General features: G+C 38.4%; 1 protein-coding gene across 1 annotated transcript in view; it reads right to left on the bottom strand.

Annotated features, from left to right (window-relative positions):
- ADAM32 (ADAM metallopeptidase domain 32) overlaps window positions 1-25,573 on the bottom strand; it is a 208,284-nt gene that overhangs the window by 166,665 nt on the left and 16,046 nt on the right. Inside the window, exon 2 of the mRNA XM_063076729.1 lies at window positions 8,329-8,408. Within this exon, the coding sequence (XP_062932799.1) occupies window positions 8,329-8,408 (80 nt within the window). The remainder of the gene's footprint in view (window positions 1-8,328; window positions 8,409-25,573) is intronic.

The following is a 25,573-nucleotide window of genomic DNA, read 5'->3' as shown; positions in this document are numbered from 1 at the left end:
TCCCTCAGGTCCATGGGTGGCCGAGGAGCTGGTGGTGTGCCTGGCTATGGGAGGGGGCTCCGGCCCCCAACTCCATACCTCATGTCCCCAGGCAGACCCGAGGCCCTGGCAGTATGCCTGGGCCAGAACTAATTTTTTGTCCTTTGTTTATTTCTAAAATGGGGGAATTTCCTGTTGGGAACTGTACTTGAGCTCTGTAGTTGAACTAAATTGCTGCTTTGCTGCTGATTCCCCAGGAAAAGCTTTTTGTGCTGCTCAGGTTTTAACGGCTGACTTTATAGGTACTTGCGGATCTACAGACTCAGTGCACTTGGGTTGTGTAGAAACTCTGATCTGAGCCTGAGTCTTTTCATCAAACTGCACCCCATGCAATTCTATATTCCTGACCAGTCTCCTCTGAGTGGTCCTACACTGCTTGGGGTGCTGGTCAGTTGTCCTTGCTGTGTCCCAGTGTTCTCCCATTGGGCCCCTCTCCCTCACCGCCTGTGCTGAAAACACTTCCCGTGGGATTGGCCCTGTACCAGTCCCTTGCAATGATTCACCGGCCTCTAAGTGGCTCCTTTTTTTCAGTTGTTCTGGCTCCTCACTCCTGTGTGGGTCCACGGGAACCCTATTAGTGGTCTTGCTGGCCTGGGTGCCACCAAGGCCCTCTTCTCTGCTTCCACCTCCAAGCAACTTCATCCAGAGCGCACAGCTGCAGCTTTTGCCAGCTCCTGCTCAGTGAGCTCAACAGCTCCAGCCTTAAGGCAGCCGCAGCATGAAACGGTCAGAGCAGTACTTACTTTCTCTCATCATGGCTTCTCCTGCCTTCATGCACTCTGTAGGTCTCTCCTCCTCTTCCCCTGAGGTCTAGTGGCCCCAGCTTGGCTGTTGTTGCTTTTTTATAGTTGTAAATTGGTTGAGTTGTGGGAGAGAGTGATGCTGGGGATTTTTCATTCTGCCATCTTGACCAGAAAAAAAAATCTACCAATATCATCTTGAATGGGGAAAAGTTGGAAGCTTTCCCCTTGAGAATGGGGACAATACAAAGATGCTCACTCTCACCACTCCTATTTAACATAGTACCGGAAGTAATATCCAGAGCAATCAGGCAAGACAAAGAAATAAAGGGCATCCAGATTGGAAAAGATTGAAATAGTCCCTGTTTGCAGAAGAAATGAACCTATATACAAAACAGCCTAAAACCTCTTTAAAAAAATTTTAGTAAAGTTGCAGGATACAAAATCAAGACACAAAAATCAGTAGCATTTTAATATTCCAACAATGTACAAGCATAAAAAGAAATCAAGAAAGCAAGCCGACTTACAATAGTCACAAAAATAAATAAATAAAATACCTGGGAATGAACATAACAAAGGAAGTGAAAGATCTCTACAACAAGAATTATAAATCACTGTTGCAATAAATTAAAGAGGACATCATAAAATGGAAAGACATTCCTTGTGTCTCAATTGGAAAAACTAACATTGTGAAAATGTCCATACTACCCAAAGCAATCTACAAATTCAATGCAATCCCCATCAAAATACCAAAGACATTCTTCACAGAAATGGAAAAAACAATCCTAACATTCATAAGGAACAACAAAACACCCCAAATAGCCAAAGCAACCCTGAGCAAAAAAGTAAACAAAGCTAGAGGCATAACACTACCTAACTTCAAACTATACTACAAAGCTTATAGTAACCAAAAGAGCATGGTACTAGCATAAAAACAGGCACATAGACCAATGACACAGAATAGAGAACCCAGAAATCAACCCACAAACCTACAGCCATCTTCGACAAAGGCAGCAAGAACACACATTGGGGGAAAGACTGTCTCTTCAATAAATGGTGCTAAGATAACTGGACATCCATATGTAGAAGAATGAAACTACACCTGTACCTCTCACCATAAACAAAAACAATTCAAAACGAATTAAAGACTTAAATATAAGACCTGAAACTATAAAACAGCTTCAAGGAAACACAGAAGAAATACTTCAGAAAGTGGGACTGGACAAAGACTTTATGAATATGACTCCCAAAGCACAGGCAACAAAAAGAAAAATAAACCTATTTATCATATCAAACTACAAAGCTTCTGCACAGCAAAAGAAACAATTAACAGAGCAAAATGACAATCTACAAAGTGGGAGAAAATACTTGCAAACTATGCATCTGAAAAAGGACTATTATCTAAAACATATAAGGAACACAAACAACTTAGTAAAAAAAACCCAAACAACCCAATTAAAAAATAGGCGAAGGAACTGAATAGGCATTTCTCAAAGGAAGACACACAAATGGACAGCACACATGTAAAAACTGCTCAGCATCACTCAGCATCAGGGAAATGCAGACAAAACCCACATTAAGATACCATCTCACCCCAGTTAGAATGGCTATCATCTAAAAGATGGAGAACAACAAATGCCAGCGAAGATGCAGAGAAAGAGGAACGCTTCTACACTGCTGGTGGGACTATAAATTGGTGCAGCCTTTACGGAGAACAGTATGGAGATTCCTTAAATAACTTCAGAAAGAACCGCCAAATAATCTGGCACTTCCACTGTTGGGTATATAACCAAATGAATGGAAAGCATCATGTTGAAGAGATACCTGCACCTCCGTGTTTATCACAGCTTTATTTACAATAGCCAAGAGTTGGAAGCAACCTAAATGTCCATCACCAAACAACTGCATAAGGAAAATGCGGTATATTCACACAATGAAATATTACTATGCCATAAAAGAAAATGAAATATTGCCATTCACAGTAACATGGATGAACTTAGAGAAAATCATATTAAGTGAAATAAGCCATGCAGAGAACGGGAAATACCATATGTTCTCACTCATAAGTGGGAGCTAAAATAGTAAACAAATGAATAAAAGAAAGAAAGATACAACATTAACAATAATACATTGAACTTTCTTTCTTTTTTTTTTTTTTTTTTTGTCTTTTTGTGTCTGGCCGCACCACGCTCAGCCAGTGAGCGCACGGGCCATCCTTATATAGGATCCGAACCTGCGACGGGAAGCACTGCTGCACTCCCAGCGCTGCACTCTCCCAAGTGCGCCACGGGGTCGGCCCAATACATTAAACTTTCAAAAGGAGAACTGAGGTTACTAGAAGCAGGAGAGGAGGAGGGAGGGTGGATTTGGTAAAGGGCCATGAATAGCAATGACACTGTACAGTTTTGAATATAATATTTATTCTGATTTGAGCATCACATATCACACAGGACTACTGATACTCAACTCTGCACCCCACAGATATGTACAATCAACTAGGTTACAGTAAAAAAAAAGAAAATCGTGATATTACCACTGACATCACAGAAATATGAAGGATCATTATGGACTATTACAAACTATACACCAACAAATTCAAAAAGCTAGAAGAAATGGGTAAATTCCTGGACACATAAAAACTACCAAGATTGAATCATGAATAAATAGAAACCCTGAACAGACCAATAGCAAGTAATGAGATTGAAACAGTAATAAAATGTCTCCTAACAAAGAAGACTAAGACCACCAGATGATTTCACTGTAGAATTTGACTAAACTTTTAAAGAAGAACTAATAACAATTGTTCATAAACTATTCTCAAAAAATCGAGAGAAGGGAATTCTTCCCAACCCATTATATGAGGCCAGCATTCCCCTAATACTGAAAACATATAAAAGGACACAACACTACAAGTCGATATTGGTCCCTGATTAACATAGATGCAAAAATCCTCAACAAAATACTAGCAAACTAAATCCAACAGTACATCAAATAGATTAAACACCATGATCAAACGAAATTTATCCCAGATATATAAGAATGGCCGAACATGTGCAAATCAGTAAATGTGATACATCCCATTAACAGAATAAAGAACAAAAACCATGCAATCATTTCAACAGATGCAGAAAAGCATTTGATAAAATCCAACATCCCTTCATGATTAAAAACTCTCAACAAATTATGTATGAAGCAACATACCTTAAAGAAATAAAGGCCTTATATGGCAAACCCACAACTAACATCATACTGAACAAGGAGAAAGTCCTTTCCTTTAATATCTGTAACAAGACAAGAACACCCGCTTTCACCTCTTTTATTCAACATAGAACTGGAATTCCCAGCCAGAGCAATTAGGCAAGAAAAAGAAATAATGGGCATGGAAACTGCAAAGGAGAAAGTCAAATTGCCCCTAGTTGCAGATGACAAGATCTTATATTCAGAAAATCCTAAAGACTCCACCAAAACACTTTTAGAACTATAAACAAATTCAGTAACGTTGCAGAATATAACAAACAACTTGGGGGAAAAATGAAGAAAGCAATCTCATTTACAATAGCTATAAAAATAAAATATGTAGGAATAAATTTAACCAAAGAGGCAAAAGATCTCTACAATGACGACTATAAAAACCTGATGAATGAAATTCAGGAGGATGCAAATATATCCCATGTTCATGTATAGTTAAAATGTTCATATTATTCAAAGCAATCTATAGATTCAATGCTATCTCTATCAAAATATCAATAACATTTTTCACAGAAATAGAAAAACAATCCTAAAATTAGTATGAAACCACAAAGCACCACAAATAGCCAAAGCACTCCTAAGAAAAAGAACAAAGCTGGAAGCACCACACCTTGTGACTTCAAAATATACTATTTTTTACATTATAAAATCTAGATTTATAAATTGATATAACCAAGTATAAATTTATATTAAACCAATATAAAACATAACCAAAATATATCTTGGTTAAAGTAACCCAAACAGTATGATACTAGCATAAAAACAGAGACATAGAACAATGGAACAGTATAGAGAACCCAGAAATAAAGCCAAATTTTACATCCAACTGATTTTCAACAAAGATGCCAAGAACATACACTGGGGAAAGAACAGTCTCTTCAATAAATGGTGCTGAAGAAACTAGGTATCTACATGCAGAAGAATGAAACCAGATACTTACCTCTCACCATACATAAAAATCAACTCAGAACAGATTTATGACTTACATATAAGACCCAAAACTATGAAGCTACTGAAAGAAAACAGAGAAATGCTTCAGGACACTGGTCTGGGGAGAGATTTTCTGGATAACACCACAAAAGCACAAGCGAAATCTGACAAATGGGATTACATAAAACTAAGAAGTTTCTGCACAGCAAAGCAACCAATCAGCAGAGTGAAGCGACCACATAGAGAATGGCAGAAAACACGTGCAAACTATCCATCTGACAAGCAATTAATATCCAGAATATATAAAAAACAAACTCAACAGCCAAATGATAATAATAATAATCCAATTTTAAAGTGGGCAAAGGATCTAAATAGATATTTCTCATGAGACAACATACAAATGGCCAACAGTATATGAAAAAATGCTCAATATCACTAATCATTAGGGAAATAAAAATCAAAACTACAATGAGATATCATCTCACCCCACTTAAAATGGCTATTATCAAAAAGACAAAAAATAATAAATGCTACTGAGATTGCAGAGAAAGGGGAACTATACACTGTTTGTGGAAATATAAATTAGTACAACCTTTATGGAAAACAGTATGGACGTTCCCCTCAAAATTAAAAATACTAATAGCACATGATCCACCAATCCCACCACTGTGTATATATCCAAAGGAAAGAAAGTCGGTATGTCAGAGATACCTTCACTCCCATGTTAACTGCAGCACTATTCATAATGGCCAAGATATGGAATCAACCTAAGTGTTGATTAAAAGATGAATGAATAAAGAATATGTGGTATATATACATGTATTAGTCCATTTTGTGTTACCATAACAGAATACCTGAGACTGGGTAATTTATAAAGAATAGAGGTTTACTAGGTTTATGATTCTGGGACAGCTGCATCTAGCACAGGCCTCAGGCTGCTTCTACTCATGGTGGAATGTGGCAGCAGCAGCAGGTAAAAGCAGATCACATGAGAGGAAGCAAGACAGAGAGAGGAGAGGTGCCAGGTCTTTTTAACAACCAGCTCTGGCAGGAACTAATAGAGCGAGAGCTCACTCATCAATACCCCACCCCCAGGGAGAGCATTAACCCATTCATGAGGGATCCGCCCCCATGACTCAGTCAGTTTCCAACACTGCCACACTGGGGATCGGATTTCCACATGAGTTCAGGGAGGATAGTACATCCAAATTCCATCAATACACAATGGTATACTATTTGACCATAAAAAAGAATAAAATCCTGTCATTTGCAACAACATGGATGAAACTGGAGGACATTATGTTAAGTAAAATAAGTGTGGGGAAAATAGGACAATTTAGTCAGGCTCCCTGGGCTCAGGTCTGGTAGGGGGTCAAGCAGCACATTTCTTGTTAAGCTGTGTGTGGGTGGACTTACTGTGCATGTGCACCCACGTATCTTTCTAGTTTGTTGCTATTGTGTGTTCTTTAGTTTGTGAATCAGAAGCTGGCAGGCAGAGCTTGCATGTAACAATAGAGCATGTTTACTCTGCTGGTAGCTGCTCAGTTTCAGTTTTTCTTTGGACTTTGCCTTAGCAGTTGAGTTTGAGTTTGTCTTGGTACTGCCTACCTCCTAGACGTGTGTGTGCTGAATAAAGACTATTCCTTCTTCAACCAAGGCTCCAAGGACCTTTTGCTGGTTACCTAGCTCATAGACCTGCATGTGAAGGGTTTATGAACGGGCTGAAGGGGTCTGTGAGCTCCAGACCCAGCCCTAACTCTACAATAAGCCATGCACTGAAAGACAAATACCACATGTTCTCACTCCTATGTGGGCAAGAAGGAGAGGGTACAGAGTACACTTGGCTAACAGGTACAAAATTACAGCTAGATAGAAGGAATCATTACTATAGCACAATAGGATGACTATAGTTAGCAATACTTTATTGTGTATGTCAAAATAGCTAGAAGAGAGGACTTCGAACGTCCCTACACAGGGAAATGATACGTGTTGTGGTGATGGATGTGCCAATTTCCCTGATTTGACCACCACACGTTGTATGAGTATACACGTATCAAAATATCATATGTATCCCATAAATATGTACAATTATGTCATTTAAAAATTTTAAAACATTAACAAATTAACAGACAGACATCAAATGTTTAAAAGCATGTGGAAAAACTGAAACATTCATATATTACTGATGTAAAATATAAATTGGTACAGTCACTATGGAAAAGTGTGGCAGTTTCTAAAAATGTTAAGCATGATCTTACCATGTGGCCTAACAATTTCACACCTAAGAATCTACCCATAAGAAAGGAAAATATATGTCCACACATAAATGGCCACAAAAATTATTCATAATAGCCAATACCCGAAAACAATCCAAATGTCCAGCAACTGGTGAGTGGATAAACAAAATTTGGTATATCTACATCTATTAAGAAATAAAAATTAATGGCATTATAAGTGCTACAAAATTGATAAAACCAAGTGAAAGAAGCCCAGTGGAAAGGCCTGCATATTGTATGTTTCCATTTATATGAAAAGTCAAAAAAAAGGTGGGGGTGGTGGCAAATGTGTAAAGGCAGAATATAGAGCAGTTGTTGCCAAGGGTCGGGAATGGAAGGAGAGGTCAACTGCAAATGGACATGAGGAAACTCTAGGACCACAGAAATGATCTACAACTGGATTGTGGTAATATTTGTACAACTCTATGAACTAAGAATCACTGAGTTGTGCACTTACAATGAGTGAATTTTGTGATGTGTAAATTATACCTCAAAAAAAACTATTAAAAAATAACATGTCATCAAAAGATTGGCCACTTATAAGCAGAGCTTGCTTAACTGTATTTCTTTTTTTTAATCTCCTAAGACACTTAGGATATAGTTACACATATAGCATATCCCAAGAAATATCTGTTAAATAAATCAGTGGATAAAATTAATTATTTCCCTTTCTAATAATAACAACAGAATAAAAGGTTTCTTCTTGTTGGAGAACTGGTATGTGCAGCAGTGGAGACTGAGGAAGGCAGCTTTAATAGATATTCATATTTCAGCCATTTTGGAGAAAATTATTCTCTTCATTGGAGTCTCCTAAATATCTCCTAGATGCCATTCAGATAAGATATTTAATTTCTCTACACTATTTTCTGTATTTGAACTTTTAAAAATAGTTTACTATGAGGAAATGACTAATGTTAAACAAAACAGAACATTCTGATTTATATATTTGCTTTTACCCTAAAACCTTTAAATTCCTTATCAGTAGTAATAGACAATTATATTCATATTTTAATGGGGTTGATATATTTGATAAGTACGTAATAAAAATAAGAAATTTCACATAATAATTTAAATTGTGACAAAATATCTCTTACATATTCTACTTCTGAAGTGTGACTTGCATTTGCTTGTATTTTCTCCGGAAATATGATTTTTAGAAATGAACTTTGAGAACCTGAAGAAATTTAAAAAAAAGAAAATCAGTTAGTAAGCCTGTCTTAAATTTGACTAAATGTCAGTTTAGTTTCTTTCATAAGGTTCACTTAGGCAAGTATGGGTGGCACATCACTTGTGTACTCCAATAAAAACCTTGAAAACACTTAATTTTAAAAAAATAGGCAAGATATTTATGAAAGACCAAAAACAGGTAGGGAGAAGGTATTCAGCTTATAAAAAACTTGCTGTTCCTGAAGGCAACAGAAAAAATAGACAAAAAACTAGAAGATTTACTTCAAGAAAATTTTCCCAAAATAATAGATTTTATACAATAGAAATTACAATCTATTTCAGAAATAACTAATAATAAATAATTAAAATCAAGACATATTCTTCTAAAGTAATTGGGTTTCTAAAATAAAGAATCCATGGGGGTATTGCAGGGAGAAGGCAGGTGGAGGAGTCTGCACTTGGCCATCCCCACTGCAGACACCTGCAATTCAAGCTACACGGTCACCACACAGCCCTTCTGGTCAGTGAGCCCAGCATGAAAAGCTGCTTGGAGCCCACACGACTGCATTTTTCCAGAGGGGGAGGGCATGATGAGTACCCCCACTCCTTCATTTCCAGGCTGCTGCTAGATGTCATTTTGGGATCAGAACCAGCACCAGAGTTCACTTTGCCCAGAGACACAGTAACCCCAGAATCTCCACACTCCTAGTCCCATCAGCACATCTAGACCGTATCACCCAAGCCTATGAGCTTTGAATAATACGGACATTTTAACTATACATGAACATGGGATATATTTGCATCCTCCTTAATTTCATTCATCAGGTTTTTATAGTCGTCATTGTAGAGATCTTTTGCCTCTTTGGTTAAATTTATTCCTACATATTTTATTTTTATAGCTATTGTAAATGAGATTGCTTTCTTCATTTTTCCCCCAAGTTGTTTGTTATATTCTGCAACGTTACTGAATTTGTTTATAGTTCTAAAAGTGTTTTGGTGGAGTCTTTAGGATTTTCTGAATATAAGATCTTGTCATCTGCAACTAGGGGCAATTTGACTTTCTCCTTTGCAGTTTCCATGCCCATTATTTCTTTTTCTTGCCTAATTGCTCTGGCTGGGAATTCCAGTTCTATGTTGAATAAAAGAGGTGAAAGCGGGTGTTCTTGTCTTGTTACAGATATTAAAGGAAAGGACTTTCTCCTTGTTCAGTATGATGTTAGTTGTGGGTTTGCCATATAAGGCCTTTATTTCTTTAAGGTATGTTGCTTCATACATAATTTGTTGAGAGTTTTTAATCATGAAGGGATGTTGGATTTTATCAAATGCTTTTCTGCATCTGTTGAAATGATTGCATGGTTTTTGTTCTTTATTCTGTTAATGGGATGTATCACATTTACTGATTTGCACATGTTCGGCCATTCTTATATATCTGGGATAAATTTCGTTTGATCATGGTGTTTAATCTATTTGATGTACTGTTGGATTTAGTTTGCTAGTATTTTGTTGAGGATTTTTGCATCTATGTTAATCAGGGACCAATATCGACTTGTAGTGTTGTGTCCTTTTATATGTTTTCAGTATTAGGGGAATGCTGGCCTCATATAATGGGTTGGGAAGAATTCCCTTCTCTCGATTTTTTGAGAATAGTTTATGAACAATTGTTATTAGTTCTTCTTTAAAAGTTTAGCCAAATTCTACAGTGAAATCATCTGGTCTTAGTCTTCTTTGTTAGGAGACATTTTATTACTGTTTCAATCTCATTACTTGCTATTGGTCTGTTCAGGGTTTCTATTTATTCATGATTCAATCTTGGTAGTTTTTATGTGTCTACGAATTTACCCATTTCTTCTAGCCTTTCCAATTTGTTGGTGTATAGTTGTTCATAATTGTCTGTAATGATTCCTTGTGTTCCTGTGGTTTCAGTGGTAATATCTCCTTTTTCATGTCTTCTTACATTTTTTTTCTTTCTTTCTTTTTTTTTTTTGCAGCTGGCTGGTACCAGTATCTGAACCCATGACATTGGTATTATAAGGCTGCACTCTAACCAACTGAGATAACTGGCTGCCCTCAACCATGCCCCCCTTCCTTCTTCCCCCACCCTATTTCCTCCCCTCTCCACATCCCCTTCAACTGCTCTGCAGCAACATCTTAGAATATAAGAAAATAATATTAATAAATAAATTTTTTAAAAGACTTTTTACTAAAACAAAAGCATGAAATCAGAAAAGTATGATATAAATAAGAAGCACTAAAATCAAACACCTCTGGGATAGCAGTTAAGTTTAAGTAGGAAGAGGGAACTAAAAGAAAAACCCTCAGACTGCATCTGCAAAATCAAAACCCAATTACCCAGACCTTCTGTGGAATATTAAACACTGGCTCTAAGCTAACACTGATTTCTCAGGACCTAAAATACCCCTCCATTTCACTTCAAGAAAAATGACTGCTTACGAGAAGTCAGGTAATAAATGAAATTTAGGTTCAAATCTATGCGTACACCCTAATCCATCCAATCACAATTTGCCCAATTATGGGAGAGTTTGTATAAACAACATAAGCAGTAACTTGTGGAATCCCCACATTGCCTCCCTGACCCACAGGATGAGCGTTATTATGATAGGAAGGGTCAAATGGAAGGCCCTGAATATCAGCTCCACCATAACCAAAACATTAAAAGTCTTTCCAAATACAGAAATGAGTACCAGCATAAAACAACTAAAATACACGATGGTGGTGATTCCTATTATATCTCCATTCAACTTGTTTGATCTGTGCACATGACAGATAAGCAACAGAGAATGACATGAATTGTCTTAAGTTTAATCAGGTGATGACTGTAATAATAGATGTTGCTCCAAATATGGTCTCTTTGCTGAAGCAAGTCGGCACAGGCATTGGCACCTGCATGCAACCAGTAATAGAAAAAGTTGCTCTTTCCTCTATCCCAATAGCAGAGAATTCCAGAAGCAAGTTTGAGTTTCTTCTAAGCAGTGATGGCAGTATAACTTCACCATCTCGCCTCGGGTCTTTATCAAATCTTCTCTTTTTACTTGGACCCTACACATCTAACTGTGGTAGACAGAATAATGACTTCCCCCCCAAAGATGTCCATATCTTCAGAACCTGTGAATGTTAGGTTACATGGCAAAGAAGAATTAAGTTTACTAATCAGTTTACCTTAGAATAGGGAGATTATTTTGGATTATCTGCATGAGCTTAATTTCATCACTTGGCTCCTCAAAACTAAGAGAAGAAAGCAGAAGAGAGAACCAGAGAGATGGCAGTGTCAAAAGGACTCAGCCCAGTGCCCTTGGCTTTGAAGACGGAGGAAAGGGGCCACAAGCTAAGGAATGTGGACAGCCACTACAAACTGGAAAAATCAAGGACACAGATTCAATACTAGAGCCTCCAGGAGGAACAAAGCACCCCCAATGCCTTGACATGAGCTCAATGAGACCCATTTCAGACTTATGACCTACAGAACTGTATCAATTCATATTGTTTAAACCACTAAGTTTATGGTAACTTGTTACATCAGCAATAAGAAACTAATACACCATCTAAGAAGAAATTATTCTGGGGACTACATTCGTGATATGATGCCTATAAGACCTGAAGAAAGTAGCAGGTATATTAGATGCCTTGCTAAGAAGCAGGTGTGCCAGAGTCTTGATTACACACTTACACACACAACACACATAAGAAAATCAGTTTATAATGGTCCAGTAGTCCAGAGCACACTAGAAATATCCTCCTCCATAATAAATGACAAGAGACCAACACTTGGTAGACCACTTTCAATTTTGAAGGCAGTATCTATCACATATGGCTATATTACTTTGACCTTTTTACTGAACAAACCATAGGCTGCCCTCTTTGTGAGATGCCAGAGTAAGAGAAGGCTCCTCCTCAGCTGACCTAGGCCGCTGTGCAAGCAGTTCTATTGGTTTTCCTTTATAGCCAGGAGAAACAATAGTACACAAAGAGTCTGTGGCAGACGTGAATATTAAATAGAGCCTGTTTTAAGCACCTTTAGGAGAATCACAGCAGAGGTCCCTAAGGTTTTGAAGCAGAGACATGCCCTCATTGGCATACATAGTGGGTTGAATGTGGCCTCCCCAAAAGATATGTCCACCGGGAACCTGTGAATGTAATATTATTTGGAAAGTGGGTCTTTGCAAGGTGTAATTAAGCTAAGGATCTTGAAATGACACCATCCTGATTAGAGTGGGCCTTAAATCCAATGACAAGTGTCCTTATAAGTAACAGAAGGGAAGAAGACACACAGAGGAGGTGGCAATGTGAAGACAGAGGCAGAGACTAGAGTAATATGTATACAAGCCAAGGAATGCCAAGATTGCTAGTAGCAATCTAAAAGAAAGGCAGGTAACGAATGCTCCCTCCAAGCCTCCAAAAATAACCTATACTGCCAAAACTTCTGGCCCTGATTTCAGACTTCTGGCTTCCAGGACTGTGAGAGAATAAATTTCTGTTCCTTTAAGCCACCCAGTTTGTGGTAATTTGTTATGGCAGCCACAGGAAAATAATACGGTTTATAACTATATTTCTTTTACATAAGTTTCTGGCTCACTACTGGGCTTTGATAGAGGCTAAAATTCAGACCATGTGATACTATGTGATTTGCAACATGAGCCATTCTTCACAGACTAATACTGTCAGGCATTCTGAAGATAATCATCAAATGGAAGTGCTATATAGAGGACTGGGTTTGAACAGGTCCTGAAAACTTAAAGTTGCCTAAGCAGGTGACCCATACTCCAGCATGCATATTCCTATCACACTTCTATCACTTCTTCAACCTACATTTATGGTTTCCCCTTTCAGCTGACTGAAAGGGGAAAAGCAGGTGCATGATATTCCAATAGTACTCAAAAGCCAACTGGTGCTTGTGAGGTGTCAGGCTCTTAAACCTATTCGTGACGCCAATTGTAAAGCTAGGTGACCATGCTAGTTGTCATGGCTCTTTTACCTGCCAGTAATCCTATACCAACTGGGCCGATGGTTGAGCTAGGGCTGGGTCTGGAGCTCCCAGACCCCTCAAGCCCATTCACAGACTGGGTCACAAACCCTTCACATGCCAGGCTGGGTCCCCAGACCCCTTACATGGCAGGCTGGGTCATCAGACCCCTTCACACAGGTCTATGAGCTAGGTAACCAGCCAAAAGGTCCTTGGAGCCATAGGTTGGAAAGCAGGGCTGTGCTGGGCAGACACCCGAGGCCAATGCTGGCCCACCTGCCTCACCAAACTCACTCACTCACTCTCTCTCTCTACCCCCATCTCTCTCTCTCTCTCTCTCTCAAGAACACAAGAATAGTGACAAAACTAAAAAGATACATTGGTGCACATGTACACTCACTCTCCACACACACATGCACACACAATATTTGCTTACAAAGGATGCTGAACCACACCCAACTGGACCTGAGGTGAGGGCCCTAACCAAACTATTCTATTTTCCCAACATGAGGAAAGTGGAGTCGGTATAGTCAGGCCCCCTTGCCTCATATCCGGCTGGGTATGATTCAGCACATTGGTTGTAAATAAGTTATGTAAGAGTAGGGTTAGTGTGCATGCATGCCCATGTACCCCCTGGCTTGTTGCCGTTTTTCTGTCTCTTCAGTATGGAAGGCAACGACTCTGAACCACTGGTTGGCAGAGCTGGCGTCTGAAGAATAAAGCAGGTCCACTTTGCCAGTGGCTACTCGGTTTTTCTTTCAACTACCTGGCTCAGGACCTGCACAGGATGGAGCAGAGGGGTCTGTGACCCAGCCTGACAGTGTTACCTTACATTTATAGTTGGCCCTGAGAGTAGAAAAAGAATCTTCCCAATAAGTAAAATTTCAGGTGATACACATATTTGTTCAATTTACCTGTATAAAGAAAGGTTATATGAGACAGAAGCAAGTTTTTTGTGTTATTTCTTGAAGATTTAAGAATGATAAGGGATGTTAAGCGGCTCACCTAGAGGTGGACTGTGGGGCACTGTAGGTAGGCTCAATCATTCCTACTATTTCTACCTTACTTCCCTCCTAATAATAGATATTGGAAACCAAATAACTCATATACCAGACTCTATTGCAATCAGGGTGGAGTCACGTGACTAGGTTCCGTTATTCAGACACCCTTACAAGACTTAGATGCAGAAGTGAGCATTGTCAGATGGCAGACACACATGAATATTTGGTCTTTCTGGATTGCCGGGGCAGTGAATCTGCTGCCTAGCTCAAGTGACAAAGTGATAGTAATGGTGTTTTCAGTATAATAGTCCTATGGCTTTGTTGGGTGATTTTCCTGGCTGTATGACTTCAGTCACATTGCATCATCTATGCAGCATCCAAATTTTTCTCTGGTTCTCTCTAGACTTTGTGGTCCTAACATTCTTTTGCATGTGGTATTATTAGATATCTGGAAACCCCCCCAAAAATCACCAGTACTATTATTTTTAAAAGAGGATTTTTAAAAAGAAGATTAGTAATATTAATGAGAATTAAATGAATATATAAAACAATCAATAATTTTCCTGCATGCAAATATAATAGAATTAAATAGGTCTTAGTGCTAAGTAACTTTATCCAATTGAGAGTTTCTGCTGAGACTTTACTGCTCAAACCTTCCTATATTCCATCTCTTACTATTTAGGATCTGAAATCAGTTTCTTTTAAAATCCTGAAAGGCCCAAAATTTCTGGACTTACTCCTTTTATTTCTATTTGCAAACTGGTCAATTGTTTCCTGAGATTATCTCTTTACTTTAATACTTTGCCAAACTTCGGCAATGAAACCAACCCCCACTACTAATATCTATCATCTAACGTCTATGGAACATAGTCTGCCATGCAGTTTTCTATACTCTTACCAAATGCTTTGTGACTTCCTGATACGGTTCTCAATTTTTCCAACTGGTTTTATTTTCTTGTCACCTGCGACCCCTCACCCACTACTCAGTGCCCATATATATTAGGTTTGTTATGGCAGTACAGCATTCCAAAGTTCCAATTTCTATATTAGTCAACTTAGGCTAATCAGGCTATGGAATAGTTAATAACTAAACCCTGAAATCTTGGTGGCTTAACACAAGAAAAGCTTGTTTTTCACGCAAAATCTTATGAGTCACCAGAAGTTCTCATTCAAGCAGTGACTCAGAAATCCCCACTCCCTCCAAGTGGTGACACAGCAACTCAGCTCATAGCCTCTAAGGTCACTGTGGCATCAGGAAAATGAGATGAGAAGCATTAAATGCCACTGTTCACTTTAAAATGGGTCAGTTTATTTGATGTGAGTTCCACTTTCATAAAAATGTCTTTAAAAAACAAATTAAAAAAATAAACCGATAAAGGGATTCTAAAAAGGACTTCAAATTAAATGGGCAATTTGCTAAACCATGTGACTGTACAAAATGGACCAGGAAAAAACTCATAAATAGCCTATATGGGAGGAAGACAGGAAGAAGGGAGGAAAGAAGGAAAGAAAGAGGACTGGGAGGGACAGCAGCCCTAAACGGCTTTGCAGGTTGGCTCTACCGGACAAAGAACACACAGGTCCTGTCTTGTAACAACTCGGCATAAAGACGGAGTGTTGTCCTCATTTAAGTGGCTAATATAACTTTGACAGTAAAACCAAAGACAGAGTGGGAGAAAGGAAAATAAGTTAATCTTATTCATACTCATAGATGCAAAAAATTAAAAATAAAACATTAACAAACAAAATTCATAATGCATCAAAAATTTATACCCCAGAATTACCACATCAGTTTAACATGAGAAAAATTAATGGCGTAATTCTCAAAATATCAAGGCAGGAGTAAAAAGCACATGATCATCTCAATAGATGCAAAAAATTAATAAAATTCAACACACACTCATGATTAAAAAACTCTTTGCAAATTCGAAATAGAAGAGAATTCCATTCATCTGATAAACATTTCAACCAAAAGTATACAGTAATTCCTCTTATCTTAGAAAAGTGGCACATTAATAAAACAAGAAAACTTTTACAAAGGACATTATTAGAATCCTGATAAACATAGTATTTAATGACAGACCATTAAAGTCAGGAACTAGACAAGTATAATCACTGTCACTTTTACTACTTACAAATAGGACCTAGTCTAGATGTCAGAGGCTTAAAAATTGGGAAAAAGGACAAATCTGCTATTATATTTAGGTGATAATATAATAGTCCAAAAAAGAAAAAGGAGAATTTTTTAAAATTAGGATAACAGAGACCATGTATAAAATTAGTAAATTGCTTTGCTATGTACCAATAATGGCCAATTAGATATCTAATTTCTAAAAAGGATCCCATTCACAAAAGCAACAAAAACTATAAAAGACCTAAGAATAAGCATAAGAAAGAATGTGTAAAGAAAACTATGAAATCCTGTCGGTCATCCGAATAAAGATAAGCAATGTTCCCATATTCAAATTTTTCTTATATAAAAATTTTTCAAATCATGGCTAACGTATCTATAAATCCAATGTAATCTATTCATAATCCCAATAGGATTTTTAATAAAATCTACTTAGTCTACAATTCATATGCAAAATAAAATGTGTAAGAACAGATAATATAATTTTTAAAAAAGAACAAGATACCCTACCTTGTATCAAAATATACCTCAATGTTACAGTAATTGTAACAATTTAGTCAGGCCTAGGAATAGACGGGTCAGTGGGACAGAGGCCAGGACAGACGCGTGTATTCTAGGACGGCTATTCCACTCCATCCTTTCCCTGCCCTGCTCTGCCCGGGAGGCTGTTTTACAGACTGAATGACACAGGCTACGTTGCCCTCTGGATTATGGATGAGGTCAGCCAACAGGAGGCAGTGGCAAAAGATTCGAGGGAGGGAGGTAAGAAAAGTCAAGGTATTTCATTTCTACCGTCTTTTTCAGAACTGGATTTTTTTTTTTTAACATATCTGCACCTCTCTAAGTCAGCTTCTATGAAACCTGTCTTCAATAGCTACATCTCTCAGCAGGTTCCAGTAACACCATTCGATTCCCTTCTCCCTTTATACCTGAGAGTGGTAACAAATTTGCACAGTTGGTTTAACACCTGTATTAGTCCATCTTCAGTTGTTAACAACAGAATAACTGAAACTGGAGAAACAAAATTTATATCACAGTTTTGGAGGCTGGGAAGTCCATGGTCCACAGGGCTCATCTGGTCAGGGCCTTCTTCTGGGTGGGAACTCTCTGCAGAGTTCCCTGTGATGACACAGACTATTGCACAGCAAGAATGGCAGAAGCACCTTCTGAACGTGCTCACTTGCTCTCTTTATAAGGCCACCAGTCCACACCCATGATAACCCATTAAACCATTATTTACTCCATGAACGGGTTAATCCATTCATGAGAGCACAGTCCTCCTAATCCAATCACCTCTGAAAGGCCCCACCTTCCAACAGTGCCACAGTCTGATTTCCCACCTCTTAACACTATTACAATGAGGATCAAGCTTTGATGAGGTTTCCCCAAACCACAGCAACGTCCCTTGCTGATTGACTGAATCCTCCCCATCTCTGTGAATAGTCCTTTCCCTAAACTCCCTTTTATTAAATTCTTGAGTATGACTGTTATTTCATGCTGAATGCCAGGTTGACACAGAAATTGGCACTAGGAGTGACCCAAGAAGACAGACCCTTAAAATGGAATTCTTGTGACTGGGCTGCTTACATATATGATAAGCACATGGACAACTACCTTGCTGGAGGGATGTGGGACACTGGTAATCTGTGGTAATCAATTACATATTATCTGTCACCTACAGTGGCAGGTGATGCAGTACAGATAGGAAGTATGGCATTAGATCAAGTGGCTATGCTACTTAATCTCTATGACAACAGTGGTAATAATATGGATAAGTTAGACTTCCCGGAGAGGATTCAAGAAACTAAATAGCTAAGACCTTAAACTTCCAATGTTAAACACGGTTAGATAATCAGCCTATATGGCGGCCTTAAAGAAATGTCTCATTTCATGTGGCTTCAGGGAATAATGATTTACAGGTTGAAGAGGGGCAATGCTTATGTAAATGAGCAACCCCACAAGATTTTTATGTTAAAATAAAGGCACTGATAGGAAATAGTGAGGTCCTCAGTCCTGAGGTAGGAATACTTGGACTAACAGAGAGAAGACTGAGAACTCTGAATTTCCAACTTCCCTGACTCCTCCCAGCCCTAACCCCTATGTTACAGAACCAGCCTTCTGTTACATAAAATCTTTCACTGACTTCACCTGGAATGGTGCCCTCATGAAGGGCAACTCAACTCCACAAATTCTTATTGTCTCTAGACTCATATCAAAAGTTAAATTCTAGTATGCCCAGGAAAACTGCAAAAATTTGCCCTGGAAGGAGAAACCTCATACACCAAAGTACTCCAAGATGCCAGCATGAAAGTTTAAGAGAGAATCTACTGTGTACAATCGCTTAACCAACTCATAACCAGAAGACATTTCTGCTGTACAGGCATTCAGAAATGCATTGGGGAGGAAAGCATCAGAATCCTTGAAAATCTCTGTTGTAGAAAATGTTGAAATAGAACATGATTTCTCAATTTCAGTGAGAATATGGAATTTCTGAAGTGGCAGAGGACAGGTGGCGGCACTTAACTCTCAGAGATAAGGTGGGCACAATTACGGAAGAAGCAAAAAGGACAGAATGATAAACAAAATGCTTTAACCTATAGGAATCTTTGTGGGTGTCTAACTGATGACAGAGTCCCTGGGAATGAAATAGATGGGTAGCTTTTGGTGGGCAGAAACTGATATAAATCACCATAGCGAGGACTCACAGCCTCTTAACTGGTCCCTGCACATAACCCAGTTCAAAGGCTTGTATCCTCCTCACTGAAGAGGAGGAGTCTCCTTTAGGAAGGACCTTGCAGTGTAGCCACAGAAATATACTCTGCATAGTGGCCTTTGTCCTTTTACCATAATGACTATGCACTGCAGAAAGGGAAATACCCAGACCTTGGAGGAGTTTTTATTTACTGGCTTTGAAGTGACACTAATCCTGGGAACTCAAAATATCATCATGGTTCATTGGTCAGAATGGGGATTTATGCATATCAAGGGGTAAATTGTGGCCTGGATCCATGAGTTGTGAACAAAATTATAGTCTGTTTTGTGAAATGAACTAGCTCACTCAAATTACTCTCATTAGTTAGTTCATGTGAAATTATGGTTGATTTATGAAGAAAAATATAGTTCCAAATGTGTTATCTTTTCTGGAACAAATCAACACCTAAAACCTAATATGGAGCTATTGACCTGGCAAACATTATTTTCAATTACAATCAGCAACAATAGCAGGAATTGATTTGCCTTTATTTAACAAGAATAACAATACTAGTTTCACTGCCTTACCTACAAGCTTTGTCAACTCTCTTGTCATAGCATAGAGGAAGATTCACCATTTTGATTTCCCATAGAATGTCACGCTGGTCAATTATGTTAAAGACATTAATGATAATATATTTGGCGAGCAGGAAGCAGCAAGTATTCTAGATGATTAAGTAAGATACATGCATGCCAGAAGGTGGTAGATGAACCTATAAAGGTTCAAGGGATAGCCACATTACTGAAGTTTCTTAGGGTTCAGTGTTCGCAGCATGTTATAATATTCCACATGAAGTGAGATGTTAGTGGCTGTACCTTGCATTGCCCACCACAAAAAAAGAAGCACAATGAGCGGTAGGCCTCTTTGAATTGAATATAATACATAGTGTTTGGGGTTGTGATAGTCTGAATCATTTAGCAAGTGATCTGTAAAGCTACTAAACTTGATTAGGACCCATAGCAAGAGAAGACTCTGCAGCAAGTTAAAGATGTGGTTCACACTACACTGCCATTTCAGCTTTATGACTTAGCAGACCCGATAGTACTCATATGACTGAACGAATAATGTTACTCACATGGCTGCAGTCATCTAGTGGCTCACCTATGCCCACATGGACTAAGATGACCCCACTAATGTCTCTGGGCTGGATTGCCTCAGTTGGCTCATCTCTGCTTCTCATGGCATCCTAGTCTACTGTAAACAACCCCGCTGTTTCTGTACCTCACTTCTACTTTCTGTATGTCACTTTCCTTTTTCTGTCTATAAATATTAACTAACCATGTGGGCTGCAAAACCCGATTAGCAAATTGTTCTTTTATTCTTTGTTTTCTTGCTCAGTTAAACTTTTGTAAATTTAATTTGTCTAAATTTATTCTTTTATCAGATTAGTGTCAGAGAATTGGGAACTAAAGTAAAACTTCAGTGATCCCTCAGGAATACCAGGAAATCAGACAAGGTACCTGTGCAGCAAAATTATACTCACTGCTCTCTTGTCTGTAACTGGAGGTCATGGGTAAGTTTTCTCTCAGATTCACTAATGTTGTATTCTGAGTTCTCTGAGTTTATTTGAGCAATCTTTAGACTAGGCTGTGTCCATGGATCAGATTGGATTTGATAGTCTAACTAGATTGGATTCAGTTAGAGGTCTTGGACTTCAGATAGATACCATTTTAGAAAATGGGTTCGTTTCAATCCAAGGAGTCTGGCACTCCACCTGCTGAGACTTCAGCTAACTTTATGTACAAAAATTGTGGGCCCAGTATGTGTGCATTTTTAGAAAAATGGGTTAACCTTAATAGGAAAAGCTTGGAATGAAGATGGCCACAATGGGATAGTTTTAATTTGGATAAAAGTGTTTATTTATTAGGTATATTAGAAGAAAGAGAATCAAAAACCCTGCAAAAGCAATAAAATGTATTCTTTAATTGGTATGCCAAGGCATGTAATAGACTAAACAAATTAAAAATTGCCTCCTTAAAGGATTCTTTGCACAAAGCAAATGAAAAGCTTAAGCAACTAAGGACAAGACAAAAGAGGACTGTGCTTTGACGAAACTAACCCTGACTGTTCCTTCTCTTTATCTGTCTCTACCTAAATACAATGAGTCCACTAAACTAAATTACTTTTCACCGTGAAGATGATAAAAGAGAAGTTAGACAGATGCCTTATAAAGTAAGGCCTTCTGCTTAACCTAGCCTTCCTGGTGTAACCACCTTTGCTCCATGGTCTAACACTGAGCTTAGAGCCATTGCAAAGGACTTTCCTAACCCAAGGGAAAATCCTCAAAACTTTACTAAGGAACTTAGAATCCTCATAGGAGCTTCCAATCCAGGATTCCCTGACTTTAACCAATATATTCACATGATTTGGGGCCTAGTGAAGCTCAAAAATGAGTGGCAGCAGCAAGACGGGACAATCCTGAAAAGGATATTAAAGACCCTTTCAAAACCTCCTCAAAACAAAAGCCAAAAGGAGCTAAAAAATTTGCTAAGAACCTTTTAGATTCAATTCCTAAGATTTTTCCACAAAAAATCAACTGGCCTATCATATAATCTTGCAAACAGGAAAAAGATGAATCAGTTTCAGATTACAGAACTTGCTTAGAAACACTGTGAAACTTTCTGAGCTCAACACAGAGCAAAGAGTATTTCTTGCAGGGACTGAAACAGCACTAACTGCACTATTTATAAATGGACTTCGTCTTGAACTTAGCAGTTCGATTAAAAAGCATAAACTGGGATGGGAAGTCACAGATATGACTGAATTGGTGGCCTCAGCTGAACATTTTAAGAGGACTCTAGAACAAGGGGGGGAAAAAGCTAACAAGCTTATGTGTCCCCAGTTACAACAGTTACAGGAGCCAAGACCAAAAGGGATCTTCGCATGTTTATTTTAAATCACAAGCAAGAGGTCCTAGAACAGGAAATTCTTTACCTGAGGTGTCTGCCTTTTTTTTTTTTTTTTTTTTTGCAAACAACCAGGATACTGAAAATGGGATTGTGTGCTTTTATGTCACTCCTCCAGTAAGCCTCCTCCCTTTAGGCTGAACTGTTTCCCCACTTGGGGGAGCCAAAAAGAGTTTAGCCCCCAGACAAGATCAACGCCTGTTGATCAGCACTGACAAGGCTCTGAGGGACTCTCTGGCAAGTTGCTCCCCATAATACCATTAAATAAACATAGAGAAAGAAGAGTTAAAATTAATGGGGAACTTGCACAATACTAGTGGATACCACCTTATCTACCATAAATCCCACTTTAACAAGCCAACAAATTCCTCAGAGTAAAAAGGTCATTTTCTGTGGTGGGAGTTTCGAATCTAGTTCAAGAGGTTCCTGTATCTTAACCCGTCCAATTGACTTTGGGGCCATTTTCAAAAAAAATACCTTTTTATTATATGGTACTGTTCAGTAAACTTGCTAGGGAGAAACTTAATTTCAAAGCTAAAAGGGCATATAAAATTTTCCTCAGAGAGGGAAATAATCTTAAAGTTTCCTGACTCTCCTGAACCAAAGAAAGTCAGTGTTATGTTCTCTATATACAGGAATTAATAAAGTCAAAATTCAGGCCTGTAATACCCCTGACCTTTTTTAAATACCTGAATGTTTATGGGCCTCTTCCTCAACTGATATAAGAAGGATTAAAAGTGTGGAACCTATAAAGGTCCAAACACATCATTCTAAACCTTTGCCTAAATTACCCCCAATGTCCACTAAAACCTGAAGCAATTCAAAGGCTCTTGCCAATTATAGAAGATTTAGTTAAAAAGGACTCATAATTTCATGTACTAATCCCTGTAACACTCCAATCCTACCCATTAAAAAACCAAATAGATGGAATGAGAGATTTGTTCAAGAGTCACAGGCAATTAATATAATTGTGATACCAAGGTTTCCTGTGGTCCCAAACCCTAATACCTTATTATGTAAGGTTCCTGCTGACTCAAAATGGTTCATGGTAATAGTCCTCTGCTCAGCTTTCTTTAGCATTCCAGTTCATAAAGAGAGTCAACAGTTGTTTGCCTTTACTTAGAAAAACTGATAGTAGACCTGGCCTGTAATGGTACAAGAGTTTACTGAAGCCCCTTCACATTTTTCTCAGGCATTTCATCAAGATTTAATAACCCTATAGTTTCCTCAAAATTCTTATTCATTAAGTAACTCTAAGTAGATGACTTGTTGTTATGCTCTCCCACTAAAGAGTGCTTTGAAATTGACTCAGTTTACCTTTTACAGCAATTCATATATAAAACTCACAAGGCTTCAACAGAAAAACTTCAGATTTCAAGAGAAAAAGTTCATTATTTGGGACATGACTTGGTTACTGAAGGTACTTCTCCCTCACCTGAGAATAAAAACTATTCAAAGTTTCCCTTGGCCATCAACCAAAAGACAATTAAGAGGTTTTCTCGGACATGCAGGATAGTGTGGATCCTGGGTCCCAAATTTTCCTTTAATGGTCTCACCGTTGTATGAGCTCACTAGAGACACTGTACCAGAGCCTTTACCTTGGGAAGACAGTCATAAGCAGGATTTTAACCAAATGAAATTGGCCCTACAACAGCCCCCAGCTTTAGGACCTCCAAAGCACACCAAGCCTTTTACCTTGTTCATTCGTGAATGTAACAATCAGGCATTAGGAGCTCTTACCGAAGAACATGGCAGGAAGCATAGGTCCATTGCATATTATAGCCTGAAATTAAACCCAATTGCTAAGGCATATCCTAATTGTTTAAAAGCAGTAGCAGCAGCAGCCAAGTTGATAGAAGCTTCATCTGATCTAGTTTTAGGGAATGAACTTAATTTGCAAGTCCTACAAGCTGTAGAAAGTCTATTAAATTCCAACCAAACTTGGTATTTTTCAGCAAGTAGACTAACCACTTATGAAATTTTTCTCCTGTCTCCTCCTAATCTTCATATAAAATGCAGCAACCTACTTAACCCTGCTACTCTACTACCTCTGCCTGATGACGGCCAGATGAACCACAACTGTGTAAGTCTAGTATCAGAAAGTGGCCCTTCATGCTGATTTATGAGATACTACATTGGATAATCCTGAGTTAATACTTTTTTTTTATGGTTCCTATTCCAAAAACTCAGAAGAAAAAGATCAGGCAGAGTATGCTATCACCACCAAAAATGAGTTAATAGAGTAGGAAACTCTTCCTCAATTTAAGTCAGCTCAACCTGCAAAACTTTTTGCTCTCACTTGAGCTTGTCATATAGCTAAGGATGAGTCACTAAATATTTATACAAATAGCAGATACACTTTTGGAGTCAAACATGATTTTGGCAGGTTATGGAAACAATGAGGATTTCTCACTTCTAGTAGGACCACCATCAAAAATGGACTCCAAGTAGATGAACTCCTCTCTGATATCCTATTACCATCACAGGTTACCATTATTAAGATTAAAGTGCATACCTGTAGAACCAAACCTAAAAAAATATTGGTGGGGTGACTATTCCAAAACTGCTAAAATGGTTAAAAACCAATGTTTGGTTTGTTAAACTCATAATCCTGGAAGACAATTAAAACTCCAGGTGCTGTATTTCCACCACTTGATGAGCCATTTGAACATTTACAGATGGACTTCATTCACTTATCACCCTCAATGGGGTTTTAGTATGTTCCTGCAATGGTTTGTATGTTTTCTGGTTGGGTAGTGGCTTTCCCATGTAGAAAAGCTGATGCTGTGACAGTAGCTAAGAAATTATTAGAAAATGTGTTTCCCTTATGGGGCATCCCTAGAGAAATCTCCAGTGATAGGGTGTATTAGTCCGTTTTGTGTTGCTATAACAGAAATACCTGAGACTGGGTAATTTATAAAGAACAGAGGTTTATTTGGCTTATGATTCTGGAACAGCTGCATCTGGCACAGGCCTCAGGCTGCTTCTACTCATGGTAGAAAGTGGCGGGTAGCCAGTGGGTACAAGCAGATCATATGGTGAGAGGAAGCGAGAGAGAGAGAGAGAGAGAGGGGTGCCAGGGTCTTTTAAGCAACAAGCTCTCACAGGAACTAATAGAGTAAGAACTCACTCATTAATCCCCCCACCTAGGGAGAGCATTAATCTATTCATGAGGGATCCACCCCCATGACTCAATCGGTTTCCAACACTGCCACACTGAGGAACAAATTTCCACATGAGTTTTGGGGGGACAACAAGTCCAAACTCTATCATAGGGGAAATCATTTTTACTAGGGAAGTTATAAAGCAGTTAAATAAGGTGCTAGGAACATGATGGCACTACCATTGTCCCTATCACCCTCAGTCTTCTGGAAAGGCTGAAATAACAAATGGTATTTTAAAAC

The sequence above is a fragment of the Cynocephalus volans genome, chromosome 13 (genome assembly GCF_027409185.1).
Source record: "Cynocephalus volans isolate mCynVol1 chromosome 13, mCynVol1.pri, whole genome shotgun sequence".
Lineage (NCBI taxonomy): Eukaryota > Metazoa > Chordata > Mammalia > Dermoptera > Cynocephalidae > Cynocephalus > Cynocephalus volans.
This window is presented reverse-complemented; position numbering and strand designations above follow the sequence as displayed.